The sequence below is a fragment of the Sphaerodactylus townsendi genome, linkage group LG03 (assembly GCF_021028975.2).
Source record: "Sphaerodactylus townsendi isolate TG3544 linkage group LG03, MPM_Stown_v2.3, whole genome shotgun sequence".
NCBI lineage: Eukaryota > Metazoa > Chordata > Lepidosauria > Squamata > Sphaerodactylidae > Sphaerodactylus > Sphaerodactylus townsendi.
Window position 1 is genome coordinate 18461983 of NC_059427.1, and position 17749 is coordinate 18479731.

A 17749-nucleotide genomic window follows, 5' to 3' on the forward strand; every position below is an offset into this window, starting at 1 on the left:
TCCTCTAACTGGCTGCCTGTCGAATACTTAATACTTTCAAATACTTAATTTTGTTTCTAGAAATCAAAAGAAGGATGCTTTCCTTATACCAGGAACTTTACCATATTTCTAAAACATGTTTTTAAAACAGCCCAACAGGGAGAATTATCCCGTTTTCGACCTTCGCTAACCAGCCACATAGGAAACAGCGGGACTTTATGATTTTTGGACCTCATGGAATTTCTGACGGAAAAGCAGACCCAAATAGTAACCCGCTCTCGGCACACACAAATAATTAGTAACCCACTCTCGGGAACTGGTGAGAACCTGCTGGATCCCACCTCTGCTCACCACATTCTCATGGCACTTGATTGTCAGAGTAACATCAGGATCTTGTGAGTTTGCTGTCCCCTCTGTTGACTTAACTTTTTCTCTTTCTCTCTGACTCAGACCTGTTTGCTTCTTCCTCTGTGCCATGCAAAAGCTGGCTATTACTCCTACCACACCCACACACACACACCCCCCCCAGCTAGCCTAGTCTGCAGTGGGTGGGGTGTTCCTATAAATATATCCAGCAGGGAACGTAAACACCGTCAATAGCGGCTGGGGTTGCCTGCTGTTTGGAATTACCATTCCCCACATTTCAGACCAACAGCTACACCATGGGCAAACTCTTGGTCTTGTGCGTTGCAGTTCTTGCCTACGCCGGTATTGGTAAGTCATCCGTTCAGTTTAGAGGCTTTGCCTTTCTTTCTTCTTGCTTTTTTTTTATATAAAAAAAGTAGTTTTATTTCTGGATCTCCTACCTGGAAAAAAAATGTGTTTGTGTGTAATATTCCTTTCCTGAATTCTGTGCCAAAGTTCTTTCAATCTGGGAACATTTTCTTTAAAAAAAAATTAGTCACCTAAACTGGAAAAGAGAACTCCTTGAAAACAGCAACCGTTATACATACAAAGAATACTCAGAGAGAGGGAATCAACATTTGCCGTAAGGGATACTATCCTCCCTAATTGGAGAATAAAGGAAGTTCTGCACAGCAAATTTAAAACCGTCTCCATGCCTTCCCCTTCAAACCTGATTCCGTACTTGTTTGCTGATGACATCTGTGACCCACCTGGCTTCTATGGAATTCAACTGCCGCATTTATTGATTAGATCTTTAGATTTTAGATTTGCCACTCATTCAAGTTCTGCCCCCCTTCTCCCCCCCCCCCACTGCCAATTTTATCCTCTCAAAAATCTTTTGAGGAAGATTAGACTGAGAGATACCAATTGCCACGTAGTTCCCAGGTCCCATCCAGACAATCATGTGAGACTCCAAACTTCCCTTCAGCAAAATGCTTCCATTGTGTTTGCTTTCTATTGTGGACCTTCATTCCATAATCTGGAAGCTGTTTTTTTTTTTTTTTTAAATTCTATACAACACCCCTATGCTCCCCCCCCAAAACCTTGATATCTTGAATCCCAGCACCCTTTTGCTCTGATTTTAACCTAATAAACCTCCCTTCCCTTTTGCGATCCCAGAACGTTTTCACCTTTCTACAGTTTTTCTACACCATTGTCCAATTGCAACTTAACTTTTTCGCAGTAGAATTTGGAAGGAATTGCTCTCTTGAAGTTTCTTTCCAATGAAAGTTCTTCGTTATTGTTGTTGTCGTTCCTAAGACGTACTCAATCGGAACATTCCCCAAGGCAGTTTTAAAAATTATTATTATTTATTGTTAATTTGATTTCTACCCTGTGTTTACTCAACCAAGGTTGTAATCAGTGACCCTTTCCCCATTTACCTTAAGCCCCGCGCTACTCTCCTCAAGTAGCGCAGGGTCCCCCGGCACTCCCCACTACAGGGGCGGCGACAACACAGCCGCCCCGACGCTGCCGCTCTCGCGCCCCCTCAGCACGCGGCATCTCTGGCGCTCCTTGAAACTGTGCCTTTTGATGACCCCGCGCAGAGCGCGGGATCGTGGGGACGCCCGGGCACACGCCAGAGATGCCGCGCGCTGAGAGTAGCGCGCAGCAAAGGTAAGTGGGGAAACGCCCAGTGTCTACATGTGCCTAACCAAGTAGCCAAGCAGCTGTTTTTGAGATTACCTTCCACCCCCCTAAATTTCTGTCTGTGCTAAAGAGTAGACCCTCTTTTACCTCCCTGACGCTGCCTTCCCAATCCTACAATGGGGGGGGGGTTGGGGGAGACCTTTTGATTGATGAAAGGAAAGAATACTCCTTTTTGATCTCAAGTCACACCCGACTTACAGTGAACCATATAGGATTTCCAAAACAAGAGAGGTTCAGAGTTGGTTTGCTATTCCCAGATCCCCGTCACACCCCTGGTATTCAAATAACATCCAAATACTTGCCAGGGCCAAGGCTGGGAGGGCAGGACTGGCCCAAAGTCACCTAGCAAGTTTCAGTGGCAGAGTAGGGATTCAAACCTGCGTTTCCCAGATCCTTTACTGCTACCCCATGCAGGCTCCAGAGCAAACACATGACATCAGAAAACTGCGAAGGAGCTGATTGGAAATAGCAGCTCATGGAATCTTGAAAGGCCTCAAGTATATTTGCCTTGCAGAGAACAAGGAATGGGAACCCGGTCAAAAGATAAGGTGTTATTTTCTTAACAGGTCAGTCGTACATTGTTGATCGTATCAAAGTGGACAGGACAAGAGGGTCGTTGTGCAATCTTAAGTGGATGGAATGTTTTCTGTTTTTGTTTTTTATGGAATAAATATCAAGCAAGGATGGGCTAGGACGGCGTGGAGGCTAAAGGGGCAGATAGGAAAATGAATAGCCAAATGCATAGCACACTCATTCCTGCTAAGATACTCACTTTGGGTCTAACCAGAGGAGACCCCTGGAAAATCTGTGCTTCGCACTCTGGTACAATTTTGTTTGTTACATTGCAGCTGTACCCACCACCACCCATCCCACCTTAGACCAGGACCTAGGGGTGCCAATGCAGTGGTGGGATCCAAAAGATTTTAGTAACAGGTTCCCATGGTGGTGGGATTCAAACTGTGGCGTAGTGCCAATGGGGCTGGGCGGGGCACGACGGGGGTGGGGCATTCCTGGGCGGGGCTGTGGCAAGGACGCAGCCGCTGCGCCGGCCCTTGGGCGGGAAACGAATGCACGCAGGCGCAGGCTGCCACGCACGCCGGTGCACCTCCTGCTAGACTGCTCCAAGTTGTGCGCGCTACTGCTGGAAGGAGGGGCGTAACTAAGGCCAAAATCACGTGGCAAAATCACCAATTAGTAACCCCCTCTCGGCACACACAAATAATTAGGAACCTACTCTCGGGAACCTGTGAGAACCTGCTGGATCCCACCTCTGTGCCAATGTCCAAGTAGGCCCCAGGGGTCCTCTGGAATTACAGCACCAGACTTCAGAGATCAGTTCTCCTGGAGAAAATGGATACTTTGGAGGGCGGGCTCTATGGCCTTGCACTCCACTGAAGTCTCTGTCCTCTGCAGGCTTCACCCCCAAATCTCCAGGAGTTACCCAACCTGGATCCAGATAGAGCCTGCCCACCCACCCGCCTTCCAACCCAACCCTCCTACCCATCATGACCAGGGATGACCTGGCAACCTTTTCAAGACTGCACCACTTGGAGGGGGCTTTAACGCTTTCCCTCTGCACCATTTCTCCAATTCTCTTGGTCCTCCAACTGTTGTTGTCCCAACAAGGAAAACACAGAAGCAACCTATTGTCGAAGGCTTTCACGGCCGGTGCTCTGTGGTTTCCAGGCTACATGGCCGTGTTCTAGCAGCAATCTCTCCTGATGTTTCGCCTGCATCTGTGGCTGGGATCTTCATCAGATCCTCATGACCTTCATCAGGCATCAGATCCTCTGAAGATACCAGCCACAGGTGCAGGCGAAACGTCAGGAGAAAATGCTGCTAGAACAGGGCCATACAGCCCGGAAACCACACAGCACCCCATGGAAGCAACCTGTATGTTTGTACCAGTAGGGTCAAAACCAGCTCCGGAGGAACCATTAGAGGCAGGAAAAACAGTACAGGAGGAAAAGTTAAACCCCCTGCATCCCTCCTCCCCACCATGCAAACATGTGCCTATTTCTTCCCCCTTCAAAGCTTTATGTAATCTGGTTAGCCCAGTTTGGTCTGAGTTTGTCAGGGCTCAGAGGCTAACTGGGGTGAGTCATGGTCACTACTTGGATGGGAGCAGTGGTGGGATCCAAAAATTTTAGTCACAGGTTCCCATGGTGGTGGGATTCAAACTGTGGCGTAGCGCCAATGAGGCTGGGCGGGGCACGATGAGGGAGTGGCTGGGCATTCCGGGGGCGGGGCATTCCTGGGCGGGGCTGTGGCAAGGACGCAGCCGCTGCGCCGGTCCTTGGGCGGGAAACGAATGCACGCAGGCGCAGGCTGCCACGCACGCCGGGGCACCTCCTGCTAGACTGCTTCCAGTTCTGCGCGCTACTGCTGAGAGGAGGGGCGGAACTAAGGCCAAAATCCCGTGGCAAAATCACCAATTAGTAACCCCCTCTCGGCACACTCAAATAATTAGTCACCTACTCTCGGGAACCCGTGAGAACCTGCTGGATCCCACCTCTGGATGGGAGGCCACCAAGGAAGAGTGTGGTTGCTGCGCAGAGGACTCCAAACAGCAAAACCACCTCTGTTAATCTCACGCCAGGAATGTACCAAGGAAGGGTTGCATGAATTACTTGTGGCTGGACAGCACGCTCGTTTCCTTTCAAGCTACAACTTGGCAAAAAAGAAAGAAACCTCACAATGGATCCTATCAAGTGTCTTAAGCATGCGTTTTCTTATCTATTTTCTCAAGCAGAAAAGGTCTTCTATCTTGTCCCCTATTTATCTCACCTGGTATGAGCCAAGTTGCCTCTGTTAACATACAATGCCTCAGTTGCCCAACTTTTAAAAGGGAGGTGGCAGTTACCATTGAAACCACTGTGGGGACCACGTTTCAAGCAAACATTCTTTCTTATGAAAGGAGGGAAACTATTGGATAATGTTTTTCAAAATGAAGAGTCGTGAGTCATGCTCCAGGTTATCGCCAAACATCACCGAAAGCCAAGTATGGCTCAGAACAGAAACCTGGCTTTAGGCAAAATACAGATCTGTTGGAGCGATAGGTACGGAGTTAGAAACACAGTATGTAAAAGGAATGGCGAGCAAAGGTTTCTGTAAAATTAAAGGGCTTTGCAGGGTTGATTTACAAAAGCAGGAATGAAAGCGGCTATCCACTGCTTCTTAGCAGTGGCGTAGGAGATTAAGAGCTCGTGTATCTAATCTGGAGGAACCAGGTTTGATTCCCTACTCTGCCACCGGAGCTGTGGAGGCTTCTCTGGGGAATTCAGATTAACCTGTACACTCCCACACAAGCCAGCTGGGTGACCTTGGGCTTGTCACAGCTTCTCAGAGCTCTCTCAGCCCCACCTACCTCACAGGGTGTTTGTTGTGAGGGGGGAAGGGCAAGGAGATTGTCAGCCCCTTTGAGTTTCCTACAGGAGAGAAAGGGGGAATATAAATCCAAACTCTTCTTCTTCTCTTCTTCTTATCTGTGACCCATGTCCAGATTTATGCTAGTGAGCTCAAAAAAATCAATCTATTGCTTATTGTGAGACCTCATGTGTGCCATTTTCTGATAAGGGACTCGTAACAATCAGCATTTGGGCTGCACAAACTGTATGGATTATTGATCATGCTAGGCTGTATATTTTCAATTATATGTGCAGGCTTCTTTATGTGGCTTTTTGTTGATCTCTCACTCAGAATTTTGACATAGTGTGACTCTTTAATCATAAAAGGTTGCAGATGTCCGTACCAGAAAGTTACTAATGTACGGTGGGGTGAACTTCTGTGGTCAAGCAAATCTTAGTAACAGCGCAGTTATCGTAATTACACCCTTCTGAATCCATCAAAACCAAGTAGTTTAGAAGGGTGTGGCATCTGTCTAGGATTGCCATGCAAATGTGCGAGTCTTCAAGGAGCTGTAAGGCTGTGTATTGTCGAAGGATTCTACCACGACGTGCCTCTGAAGATACCAGCCATAGACGCTGGCAAAATGTTAGGAGCAAAAACTACATAGCCCAGAGAACCTACAACAGCCCACTCTAAGGCTGTTTGCTGCAAGAAACTAAAATGGCTGTCTCAGCAGTGGCGTAGGAGGTTAAGAGCTCATGTATCTAATCTGGAGGAACCGGGTTTGATTCCCAGCTCTGCCGCCTGAGCTGTGGAGGCTTATCTGGGGAATTCAGATTAGCCTGTGCACTCCCACACACGCCAGCTGGGTGACCTTGGGCTAGTCACAGCTTCTCACAGCTCTCTCAGCCCCACCCACCTCACAGGGTGTTGTGAGGGGGGAAGGGCAAGGAGATTGTCAGCCCCTTTGAGTCTCCTTACAGGAGAGAAAGGGGATATAAATCCAAACTCTTCTTCTTCTTCTTCTTCTTCTTCTTCTTCTTCATCATCATCATCATCATCATCATCATCATCATCATCATCATCATCATACCTTTCAGTCGCTCAGTGGCATAGTTAGGAGCCATGGGGATGGGGGGGGCTAAAGCCCTGGATACCACTCCCTATGGTTATATGAGGGCACATTATCGTGCCACGTCCCCCCCCCCGCCCCACTGCATCCTGGCCCAAATTCCCTGTGAGGTTTGGGGTAGGGGCACAGTTGAACACCAACCAGTGGGCTGGCCCCATCCCCAAACACCACATTGAGCTTGGGAGCGGGGCCATCTGGGTTCATCAGACTCCATGTGGAATTTGGGAGCGCCGCAGCCCTGTTTGATCCTGGTTTCAGCTTGCCTAGATCCTGCTTGGGGGGCAGACCCAACAGTATAAATCTGGAGCCAGTGAGCCCCCTTCCTCCCCTCAGTTTCAGCCTTGCCTCAGCGAGGCTTGGGTTGAGCTTTAAACTGCTTGAAGCCTGCAGTTTAAAGGTGGACCCGGGCAACTTAAGGCCAGAATCGAACAGCCCATGAAGCTCCTGAACTCCACATGGAGTTTGGGGTGGGGCAGGGTGAGCTCAGCTGGCCCCATACCTGAGCTCCACGTGGAGTTTGGTGGTGGAGGCAGCCCCACTGATTGGCGTTCAACTGCACCCCTGCCCAGTGGTGGGATCCAAAAATTTTAGTAGCAGGTTCCCATGGTGGTGGGATTCAAACAGTGGCGTAGCGCCAATGGGGATGGGCGGGGCACGACGGGGGCGAAGGCGGCCATTCCGGGGGCGGGGCATTAATGATTGCTCTGTTACTGTAAAAACACTTAATGTAAAAAAAAAGTTCCTCATTTCTAGCTGGTATCTTTCTGTCCATAATTTAAACTCATTATAGCAAGTCCTATCGTCTCCTGCCAACAGAAACAACTACTTCTCCTCGAATTGACTGCCTGTCCAATACTTCATACTTTCAAAAACTTAATTTTGTTTCTAGAAATCAAAAGAAGGATACTTTCCTTAAACAAGGAACTTTACCATATTTCTAAAACATGTTTTAAAAATAGCCCAACGGGGAGAATTATCCCGTTTTCTACCTTCGCTAACCAGCCACATAGGAAACAACAGGACTTTGTGATTTTTGGACCTAATGGAATTTCTAATGGAAAAGCAGACCCAATTAGTAACTCCCTCTCGGCACACACAAATAATTAGTAACCCACTCTCGGGAACTGGTGAGAACCTGCTGGATCCCACCTCAGCCCCTGCCCTGAATTCCATGGGGAGTTTGGAGCTGGAGCATAGTTGGGGGAGCAGCTATGGGGGGGAGAGTGCCCAGGGTGAGCCTCGGGTGCCATTTTGCTCAGCTACACCCCTAGAGTCACTGAATATTGTGGTTTCCCAGTTTCAATTGACACCATTCCCAATTATAGTCTTGGGTTTTTTTTAACAGACAGGCTGCAAAATATTTTACCTCAGACGTTTGTTGCTTTAATACTTTTGTTTTGTTCAAAGTTAACAAAAAATCAAGTCCAAATTTGGATAGACCAGCCTCACTGCCAGCAATCGGAAGGAACACGGAGCAGGGATCAGCTGGGGGTTTGTGGGGAATTAGTTGTGAATTTCCTGCGTTGGGCAGGGGGTCGATGACCCTTGAGATCCCTTCCAACTCTACGTTTCTATGATTCTGAGGAAATGAATTGTCCATCGGGAAACTCACCTCCCAAAGCGGAGCCTCATCAGGGACGTAACAATGTTGTTGGTGATGTGCTGAGTCACTTCTGAATGACTCGACAGGACATCAACATGTCGTTGGCCATGTGCTGGCACTATCCAACAGGTCTTTATCCATAAGACTCAATGTGCAAGCAGATTCCCCGCCCCCCCCACACACACACACACACACAGTGCTGCAGGCCATGGCGCCCTGAGTGACTGAGTGGAGGTCGCTGGTTGGAAATTGACTGCAATGTCATTATGCTGTTATCGTGAGGAAGGTTCTCCTCACCTTCAACTTAAATCATTACTGAAGCCCATGGTATATCTTCTTGCCCTCTGGAGTTGCAGAGAACAGGGCCTTTGCCCAGTGGTGGGATCCAAACCTTTTAGGAACAGGTTCCCATGGTGGTGGGATTCAAACTGTGGCGTAGCGCCAATGGGGCTGGGAAGGGCACGACGGGGGCATGGCCGGGCATTCCGGGGCGGGGCATTCCTGGGCAGGGCTGTGGCAAGGACGCAGCCACTGCGCCGGTCCTTGGGAGGGAAACGAATGCACGCAGGCGCAGGCTGCCACGCACGCCGGTGCACCTCCTGCTAGACTGCTTCCAGTTCTGTGCGCTACTGCTGAGAAGAGGGGTGTAACTAAGGCAAAAATCACGTGGCAAAATCACCAATTAGCAACCCCCTCTCGGCACACACAAATAATTAGTCACCTACTCTCGGGAACCTGTGAGAACCTGCTGGATCCCACCTCTGCCTTTGCCCCCTCTTGTGTGACAACCCTTCAGAATGTCAAAGAGTGCCAAAACATCCCCCTTCAGGGCCAAACTATATAGAGATGCTATGTTAAACAACAATCGTTTCCCCAGACCAGACATATAATTTTACAAATCCTTAGGGAACTGATTAAAGGGCCCTTGTTAGCTCTAGAAAGCACGGTTAGAGGATGTGTCATTCTTTCCTTCAGAACTGAAATGGTGACAGGGGGCCATTTTGTTCTGCGGCACCGTCTTTGAAAGTAAAGAAAGTAGCATAGGAGGATGGGTGGAAATAGGGTTATCATAAACCCACTGGGGACCCTTCCCACCATCTCTACGCTGAGCAGTGGGAGAAAAGAGGGGGGTGGATACAAGTATTCTGCTGTACTGACATTACTTCAGGCCTAACCGGAAGTGAAACAGTCAGAGGTGGGATCCAGCAGGTTCTCACAGGTTCCCGAGAGTAGGTTACTAATTATTTGTGTGTGCCGAGAGGGGGTTACTAATTGGTGATTTTGCCACGTGATTTTTGCCTTAGTTACGCCCCTCCTCTCAGCAGTAGCGCACAGAACTGGAAGCAGTCTAGCAGGAGGTGCACTGGCGTCCGTGGCAGCCTGCGCCTGCGTGCATTCGTTTCCCTCCCAAGGACCCGGTGCCCGGCTGCGTGCAGCTGCCACAGCCCGCCCAGGAATTACCCGCCCGGAATGCCCGGCCGACCCCCGTGCGTTGCCCATGCGCCCATTGGCGCTTCATGAGTTTGAATCCCACCACCATGGGAACCTGTTACTAAAATTTTTGGATCCCACCACTGGGGTGGATGCAAGTATTCCGCTGTACTGACATTACTTCAGGCCTAACCGGAAGTGAAACAGTGCATTGCCCTGTGACACTCTAGCAATTAGCCAACGCTCTGTGGTTAAACCATTTGTAATTTAGTAAGCTCTCCAGGCCTCCTCCTCGGCCTTATACCCCCACCCCACCGCACTGCTTCCTCCACTCTATCTTCTTTGTGGTCACCTTTACTCGACCTTCTTTAGTCACCCATATCTTAAGATATATGTTTCCAAAGAGCTCTTGTACCTTTCAAGAACAGTTTCATAACTCATGACTTTTTCTCCCAATAACTTTGCAGCCCTTTCATTCCTGTTTGTTTTATGATTGGGGCATGTTCCAAACAAATTTTTGCGCTGTTACCGTGGATCAAAACCTACCAATGCCCACTGCCAAGAATCAGCGGGCGATAAGATGTCATTGCCATGGAGAGAACTGGAAATTTCCCTCTCAAACCAACTCTGACCGGCCTAGATCTCTTCCCACGAAAGACTTGGGCAGGGTGGTATAATAATGATGACTTATCCACGTGGAATTCCCTCTTTTTTATCATCCCTCTGGAGTGGGATTCTTTTACTCATACTTAATGGATTTTATTCCTAAAGTCTTTACTGGCACTCCCCAACTTATGCTGGGCGATCCGTCATTTTAAAAGTATGTATTTTGTTCCATTTCCTCCAGAGATAAATGGAGATGAAAGAGGAACATTTGGTAGCCTTTAAAACACACACACAAAACAATGGCCTCAGCAACCCAACACAAAAGGAGACAAGTGGTGTGTCCATGTTTTCACACAACAGACTCAAACCGGTTTAGCAGTCATTCCTGTGGATCCTAAGGGTTCTAGACCCCTGAGGGAGTAATCTGTCAAAATGATCACTATTCTCACAAAAGGGCAGTCGTAGTCATTTTTGAAGGAAGCGATAATAGTTACAGTGACGTATATAGGCCCTAGGCAAATAATGTCACCATAGGCCCAAAATAGGCTCAATAGGCCCTAGGCGAGTGGTTCTCAACCTTCCTAATGCCGCGACCTTTTAATACAGCTCCTCATGTTGTGGTGACCCCCAACCCTAACATTTATCCATTTTACAGATGGAGAACTCTGATGCAGAGAGTCTTAGGCGACCCCTGTGAAACTGTCGTTTGACCCCCAAAGGGGTCCCGACCCCCAGGTTGCCCTAGGCAAATAATGTCACCACAAGCCCATGATGTGGGTAAGCTATCATCCACCCCATTCCTCCCAAACAGTATAATGACATGAGATATTTGTTCTCCAACTTTGTTGGTCCTACTAAGGTGGCGTTGGCTGTTTATTTTAAACTAGTGTGACCAGACGTCCTGCTTTTGGCAGGACAGTCCCACTTTTGACTAATTTGTCCAGCGTCCCGCGGGGTTTTTTAAATGTCCCGATTTTCGGAAGGCTGCCGCACTGCCTTCTGGGGCGCTCCCCTTTTCCCGCCCTGACCCAGGGCAGGAAACAGGAGCGCCCTAGAAAGCAGTGCGGCAGCACGGAAGCGCCCCAGAAGGCAGTGCGCTCCTGCGGCTGCATGGACGCATCTTGTAGCCAGCGCTTACTGCGCCCGCGCACCCCCCAATGGTGTCCTGCTTTAAAAAGGTGAAAATCTGGTCACCTTGTTTGAAACATCACACACCTGTATTAATTACACATATTGTTAACTGTTACCTGACCCAGGGCGGGAAACAGGAGCGCCCTAGAAGGCAGTGCGGCAGCACGGAAGCGCCCCAGAAGGCAGTGCGCTCCTGCGGCTGCATGGACGCATGCGCGCGCGCGCACACACGCCCGCGCACACCCCAATGGTGTCCTGCTTTAAGAAGGTGAAAATCTGGTCACCTTGTTTGAAACATCACACACCTGTATTAATTACACATATTGTTATCTGTTACTTGCGGAATACTTTCTTCAGAGAATTAAAGGTGACTTGAAGAAAGCATCGGGATTATAACAGGCATGTGTTACCACAGCATAAATAACAAGCAGAGCAGTGCAATTTCATAGCAGCAGAGAAGGATTAAACTTGGAATCAGGGGAGGGACCCTCGAAAATAATCCAGGGCAATAATCCTGACAAACAACCTAAAATCATAACCAAACAATCAACCAGCCAACTCCCCACCCCACCCCACCCCAATCTCTGCATCAGAGGTGGGATCCAGCAGGTGCTCACAGGTTCCTGAGAGTAGGTTACTAATTATTCGTGTGTGCCGAGAGGGGGTTACTAATGGGTGATTTTGCCACGTGATTTTGGCCTCAGTTACACCCCTCCTCTCAGCAGTAGCGCGCAGAACTTGAAGCAGTCTAGCAGGAGGTGCACCAGCGTGCGTGGCAGCCTGCGCCTGCGGGCATTCGTTTCCCTCCCAAGGACCGGCGCAGCGGCTGCGTCCTTGCCACAGCCCTGCCCAGGAATGCCCCGCCCCCGGAATGCCCGGCCACTCCCCCATCGTGCCCTGCCCAGCCCCATTGGCACTACGCCACAGTTTGATATCATTTGTAATTCCTGGAGATTTCCAGGTCCCACCTGGAACTTAATGGTAGCTAAATGATACCCCAGGTGGCGCCAGCCACATCTCACAGGAATAGACTATTCTGTAGCCATGTTGCCACCACAAAAAAAGCCCCTCTCCGGAACCATCCATCTCAACTCAGTGGACAAGAGGGGGTTTCAGAACAAGACTTCAGCAAGTTTCCTAGTGATCTCAGTGATTTATGCTTTTTTCATTTAATTTTGATGAATTTGAAATAGGATTGTTTACATTTTTCTTCTAGTGTCCATTCTCCTGAGTGATCAGGGTAGAGTAGATTATAAATTATGACTGTCATTATTTAAGGGCTTAATGATATAGTAATATCCTATAACAGTGACTGAGAGCAATTAAGTTGACGCAGCCCTCGCCTGCAGGCCTACAATGTAAGAAGATTTCTGTTAAGGGAAGTAAAGGTTTTTAACCAAAACAATCATCATAGTTTCCACCAATGAAACTGTGTTTCGCATACACACATCCCCCTAACTAACTTTTTCTTTCTTTTTAATGTGCAGCACCAAAAACGTTGTTTTGGCTTCTCTTAAGCCATCTATGCATTCTATGCTTGTGCTCAGGTTAGAAAGCAGGTTCACATATACCAGTGACGGCGAACCTTTTCGAGACCGAGTGCCCAAATTGCAACCCAAAACCCACTTATTCATCGCAAAGTGCCAACACGGCAATTTAACCTGAATACTGAGGTTTGAGTTTAGAAAAAACGGTTGGCTCCGAGGCGTGCGTTACTCAGGAGTAAGCTTGGTGGTAGTCGGTGGCTTTGCTTTGAAGCAACCGTGCAACTCTTCCAACGGGTGAATCATGACCCTAGAAGGGTTTACTCAGAAGCAAGGCCCATTGCCAGGAACTGAGCTTACTCCCAGGCAAACGATCGTGCTTTAGTTCTTCGCATGAAAATCAGTGGGGTTTAACAGTGCTTAACAGGGTGACCTACACTGCTTCCCCAAAACTAGGTCTTAGGTTTAATGCTAAAAATCGAGCCCAGCGGCCCAGGCCAGCCTAGATGTGTGTGAGGGGGACTCTGTTTGTGCGTGCCCATAGAGAGAGCTCTGAGTGCCACCTCTGGCACCCGTGCCATAGGTTCGCCACCACTGACATATACTCTGGTGGAAAATGCCATCTTATAGCTACCCCACCGGGTTTTCAAGTCAAGAGATGAGCAAAGGTGCTCTAGCTCTGCATAGCAAGGCTGGCCTCCTTGATGGTTTCCCATCCAAATATCAGACAGGGCTGACCAACCCCCCTGTCATTCAAGAATACACAAAGCACTCCTGACAGCGGGCCAAAGAAGGAGACGCCAAAGAAGGATGCCAAAGAAGGAACCTCCAAAGAAGGAGACGCCACCACCCTCCGAGGCAGCGTATTCCGCTGTTGAACAACCCTTACCAGTGATGCAGCAGGGAAAATGGTACCCGGGGCAACACCTGCTCTGGGTGCCCCCTCACCCGCCCTGTGCCCCTCTCCATGCCACACTTACAGAGGTGGGATCCAGCAGGTTCTCACAGGTTCCCGAGTGTAGGTTACTAATTATTTGTGTGTGCCGAGAGGGGGTGACTAATTGGTGATTTTGCCACGTGATTTTTGCCTCAGTTATGCCCCTCCTCTCAGCAGTAGCGCGCAGAACTTGAAGCAGTCTAGCAGGAGGTGCACCGGCATGTGTGGCAGCCTGCGCCTGCGTGCATTCGTTTCCTGCCCAAGGACCGGCGCAGCGGCTGCGTCCTTGCCACAGCCCCGCCCAGGAATGCCCTGCCCCGGAATGCCCGGCCACGCCCCCGTCATGCCCCACCCAGCCCCATTGGCTCTACACCGCTGTTTGAATCCCACCACCATGGGAACCTGTTACTAAAATGTTTGGATCCCACCACTGCACACTTACCTTAGCTGGCAGCAGTCCCAGGCAGCCTGGAGGTCCGGAGGTCATCTGAAGGGGCTGAGGGGACGCGTGGGGGGGGTGATTCTCCACCCCCCAAATGACCAGCTGGTGTGTGCCCAGGGACATGTGACCTGCCCCTGATCCTTACCATCAGGGGGATCTCTTTTTCTGCACCTTGAATCCATTACTCCTTGTCCTAGTCTCTGGAGCAGCAGAGAGCAAGCTTGTTCCATCTTCAACATGACATCCCTTCAAATATTTAAACATGGCTATCGTGTTACCGCTTAACCTTCTCTTCTCCAAACGAAACCTACTCAGCTCCCTCAGTCTCTCCTCACAGGAAGAAGAAGAAGAGTTTGGATTTATATCCCCCCTTTCTCTCCTGTAGGAGACTCAAAGGGGCTTACAATGTCCTTGCCCTTCCCCCCTTACAACAAACACCCTGTGAGGTAGGTGGGGTTGAGAGAGCTCAGAAGAACTGTGACTAGCCCAAGGTCACCCAGATGGCGTGTGTGGGAGTGTACAGGCTAATCTAGATTCCCCAGATAAGCCTCCACAGCTCAGGCGGCAGAGCAGAGAATAAAACCTGGTTCCTCCAGATCAGAGTGCACCTGCTCTTAGCCACTACGCCACTACACCACTGCTGCTACGCCACTACGCCACACAAAATCCAGGCCTTTTACCATTTTGGTCACCCTCCTTTGGACCCATTCCAGCCTGGCAATATCCTTCTTACATTGGGGTACCCAGAACTGTACACAATACTCCGGGTGAGGTCTGACCAGTGCAGAATAGAGAGGTACTATTATGTGCCTCAATCTATTTGGCCCCTTTCAACTCTATGATTACTGGGGGTCTTTCTGTAGTTGATTTTTTTTTTGGCGTTCAACTGCAGCCGCTCTCCAAAGTGAACTGACCTGACCTCCTCCCATGCTGTGCTGAGCTCCTTGCAGAAAGGCTGAGATAAAAAAAAAACTACGGTAATAGAGATAGAGATAGAGATAGACAGAGATTTCTTAGGGTTTCTCCAAGACCTGTTTTCACCCAATCCCACTTAGGTTTGTAGGACATGCATGGGAAGTTGGGTCTACAGTTCTTAAACCGGTATTGTAAGAGCAGCTTGATATGCAAACATTAGTTAAGTAAATCCTTTTCCCCCCCCAGTAGTAAAACAGTATTATTAGCGGTTAGGGAGGGGCTGTGGTTTTGTGGCTGCATGCATGGATTGCAAAAGGGAGGCACCCAGGATAGCATCTTGGCATGTTCACATTAAAAGGATCGCTGGGAGCCAGGGCAAAGGAAATATAACAAAGGAGGGCTGTGCCTTTCATGATTTGAAAAGTAACGTTTATTTCAATAGGGCAGGAACTTTGTGAATCATGAAAGGTCGTCTTGAAATACATGTTAAGAACATAAGAAGAAGAACATAAGAACAAGCCAGCTGGATCAGACCAAAGTCCATCTAGTCCAGCTCTCTGCTACTCGCAGTGGCCCACCAGGTGCCTTTGGGAGCTCACATGTAGGATGTGAACGCAATGGCCTTCTGCGGCTGTTGCTCCCGATCACCTGGTCTGTTAAGGCATTTGCAATCTCAGATCAAGGAGGATCAAGATTGGTAGCCATAAATCGACTTCTCCTCCATAAATCTGTCCAAGCCCCTTTTAAAGCTATCCAGGTTAGTGGCCATCACCACCTCCTGTGGCAGCATATTCCAAACACCAATCACACGTTGCGTGAAGAAGTGTTTCCTTTTATTAGTCCTAATTCTTCCCCCCAGCATTTTCAATGTATGCCCCCTGGTTCTAGTATTGTGAGAAAGAGAGAAAAATTTCTCTCTGTCAACATTTTCTACCCCATGCATAATTTTGTAGACTTCAATCATATCCCCCCTCAGACGTCTCCTCTCCAAACTAAAGAGTCCCACACGCTGCAGCCTCTCCTCATAGGGAAGGTGCTCCAGTCCCTCAATCATCCTTGTTGCCCTTCTCTGCACTTTTTCTATCTCCTCAATATCCTTTTTGAGATGCGGCGACCAGAACTGGACACAGTACTCCAAGTGCGATTGCACCACTCCTTTATATAAGGGCATGACAATCTTTGCAGTTTTATTCTCAATTCCTTTCCTAATTATCCCCAGCATAGAGTTTGCCTTTTTTACAGCTGCCATGCATTGAGTTGACATTCCCATGGAACTATCAACTAAGACGCCTAAATCCCTTTCCTGGTCTGTGACTGATAGCACTGACCCCTGTAGCGTGTATGTGAAGTTTGGATTTTTTGCCCCTATGTGCATCACTTTACATTTTGCTACATTGAACTGCATTTGCCATTTCTGAGCCCACTCACCTAATTTATCAAGGTCCGCTTGGAGCTCTTCGCAATCCTTTGTGGTTCTCACCACCCTACATAATTTGGTATCATCTGCAAACTTGGCCACCACGCTACCTACCCCTACTTCTGATCACCTGTTAGTTTTTTCGGTGTCACTCCGCCTCAGATTCCCAGTCACGGCAGGCAGAACCAGTTTGCCATTCTGTAATCTTCCATTCTGGTCTCCTGCCCAATGAAACAGCAGGAGAAAGGGGAGGATTGCCATTGAAGAGTGCTAGGTATGAATCCAGAAGTGGTGCTGTGCGATGCTCTAGGAATTTCCCATATCACTATGGTAAAAAGCATAGAGATTGGGAGGTTCCTAGAGTGTCACACAACGCTGCAACTTCATTTCTGAGCATGAGAATGAGTCTTGACCTCTCTAGTGTTCCTAGTAGGGTTGCCAGGTCTCCCTTACCCACCAACGGGGAGCACTGGCGAAGCTACCAGGGGACAGGGGGTGCGCCGTGCACTGGGCGCACGGTTTTGGGTCACGTGGCAGGTGCAAAATTTCCCCCAGACCCCTCCCCCTTCCCCCCACGGCGCCCCTCCACACTTATGATACAAACCGAGCAGGCTGGAGAGCTTCAAAGACCCTGGTGGGAACTACATTTCCCAGGGTCTCCTGGGAAATGTAGTTCCCACCAGGGCCTTTGAAGCCGGGAAGGGAACAGGCCTGTTCTCCAGCCTACTCGGTTTCTACAGTAAGTGTGTGTGGGGGGGAGCTGTGTGGGGGGGGGCAAAAAAGCCCAAGTGCGCACCAGGCACACTCTGGCCCAGCTAGGCCTCTGACGGGGAGTGGCAGGGGTGAATGAGGTTATCAGATCTAGGTTGTGAATCTCCTGGAGATTTGGGAATGGCTCTCAGGGAGGACAAGGACCTCAGTGGGGTACAATCAGAGGTGGGATCCAGCAGGTTCTCACCAGTTCCCGAGAGTGGGTTACTAATTATTTGTGTGTGCCGAGAGGGGGTTACTAATTGGGTCTGCTTTTCCGTTAGGAATTCCATTAGGTCCAAAAATCATAAAGTCCTGTTGTTTCCTATGTGGCTGGTTAGCGAAGGTCGAAAACGGGATAATTCTCCCTGTTACAAAAACATGCTTTAGAAATATGGTAAAGTTCCTGGTTTAAGGAAAGTCTCCTTCTTTTGATTTCTAGAAACAAAATTAAGTATTTGAAAGTATTAAGCATTTGACAGGCAGTCAATTAGAGGAGAAGTAGTTGTTTCTGTTGGC

At 49.0% G+C, this 17749-nt stretch overlaps 1 protein-coding gene across 2 annotated transcripts in view; it reads left to right on the forward strand.

Annotated features, from left to right (window-relative positions):
* Positions 1-569: 569 nt before the first annotated feature.
* The window catches only part of LOC125430222 (sperm acrosome membrane-associated protein 4-like), a 28524-nt gene continuing 11344 nt past the window's right edge, over positions 570-17749 (forward strand). For both annotated transcript variants that reach the window (XM_048492079.1, XM_048492077.1), the window contains exon 1: positions 570-693. In XM_048492079.1, coding sequence (XP_048348036.1) covers positions 642-693 — 52 coding nt within the window. In that variant the 5' untranslated portion in view covers positions 570-641. The remainder of the gene's footprint in view (positions 694-17749) is intronic.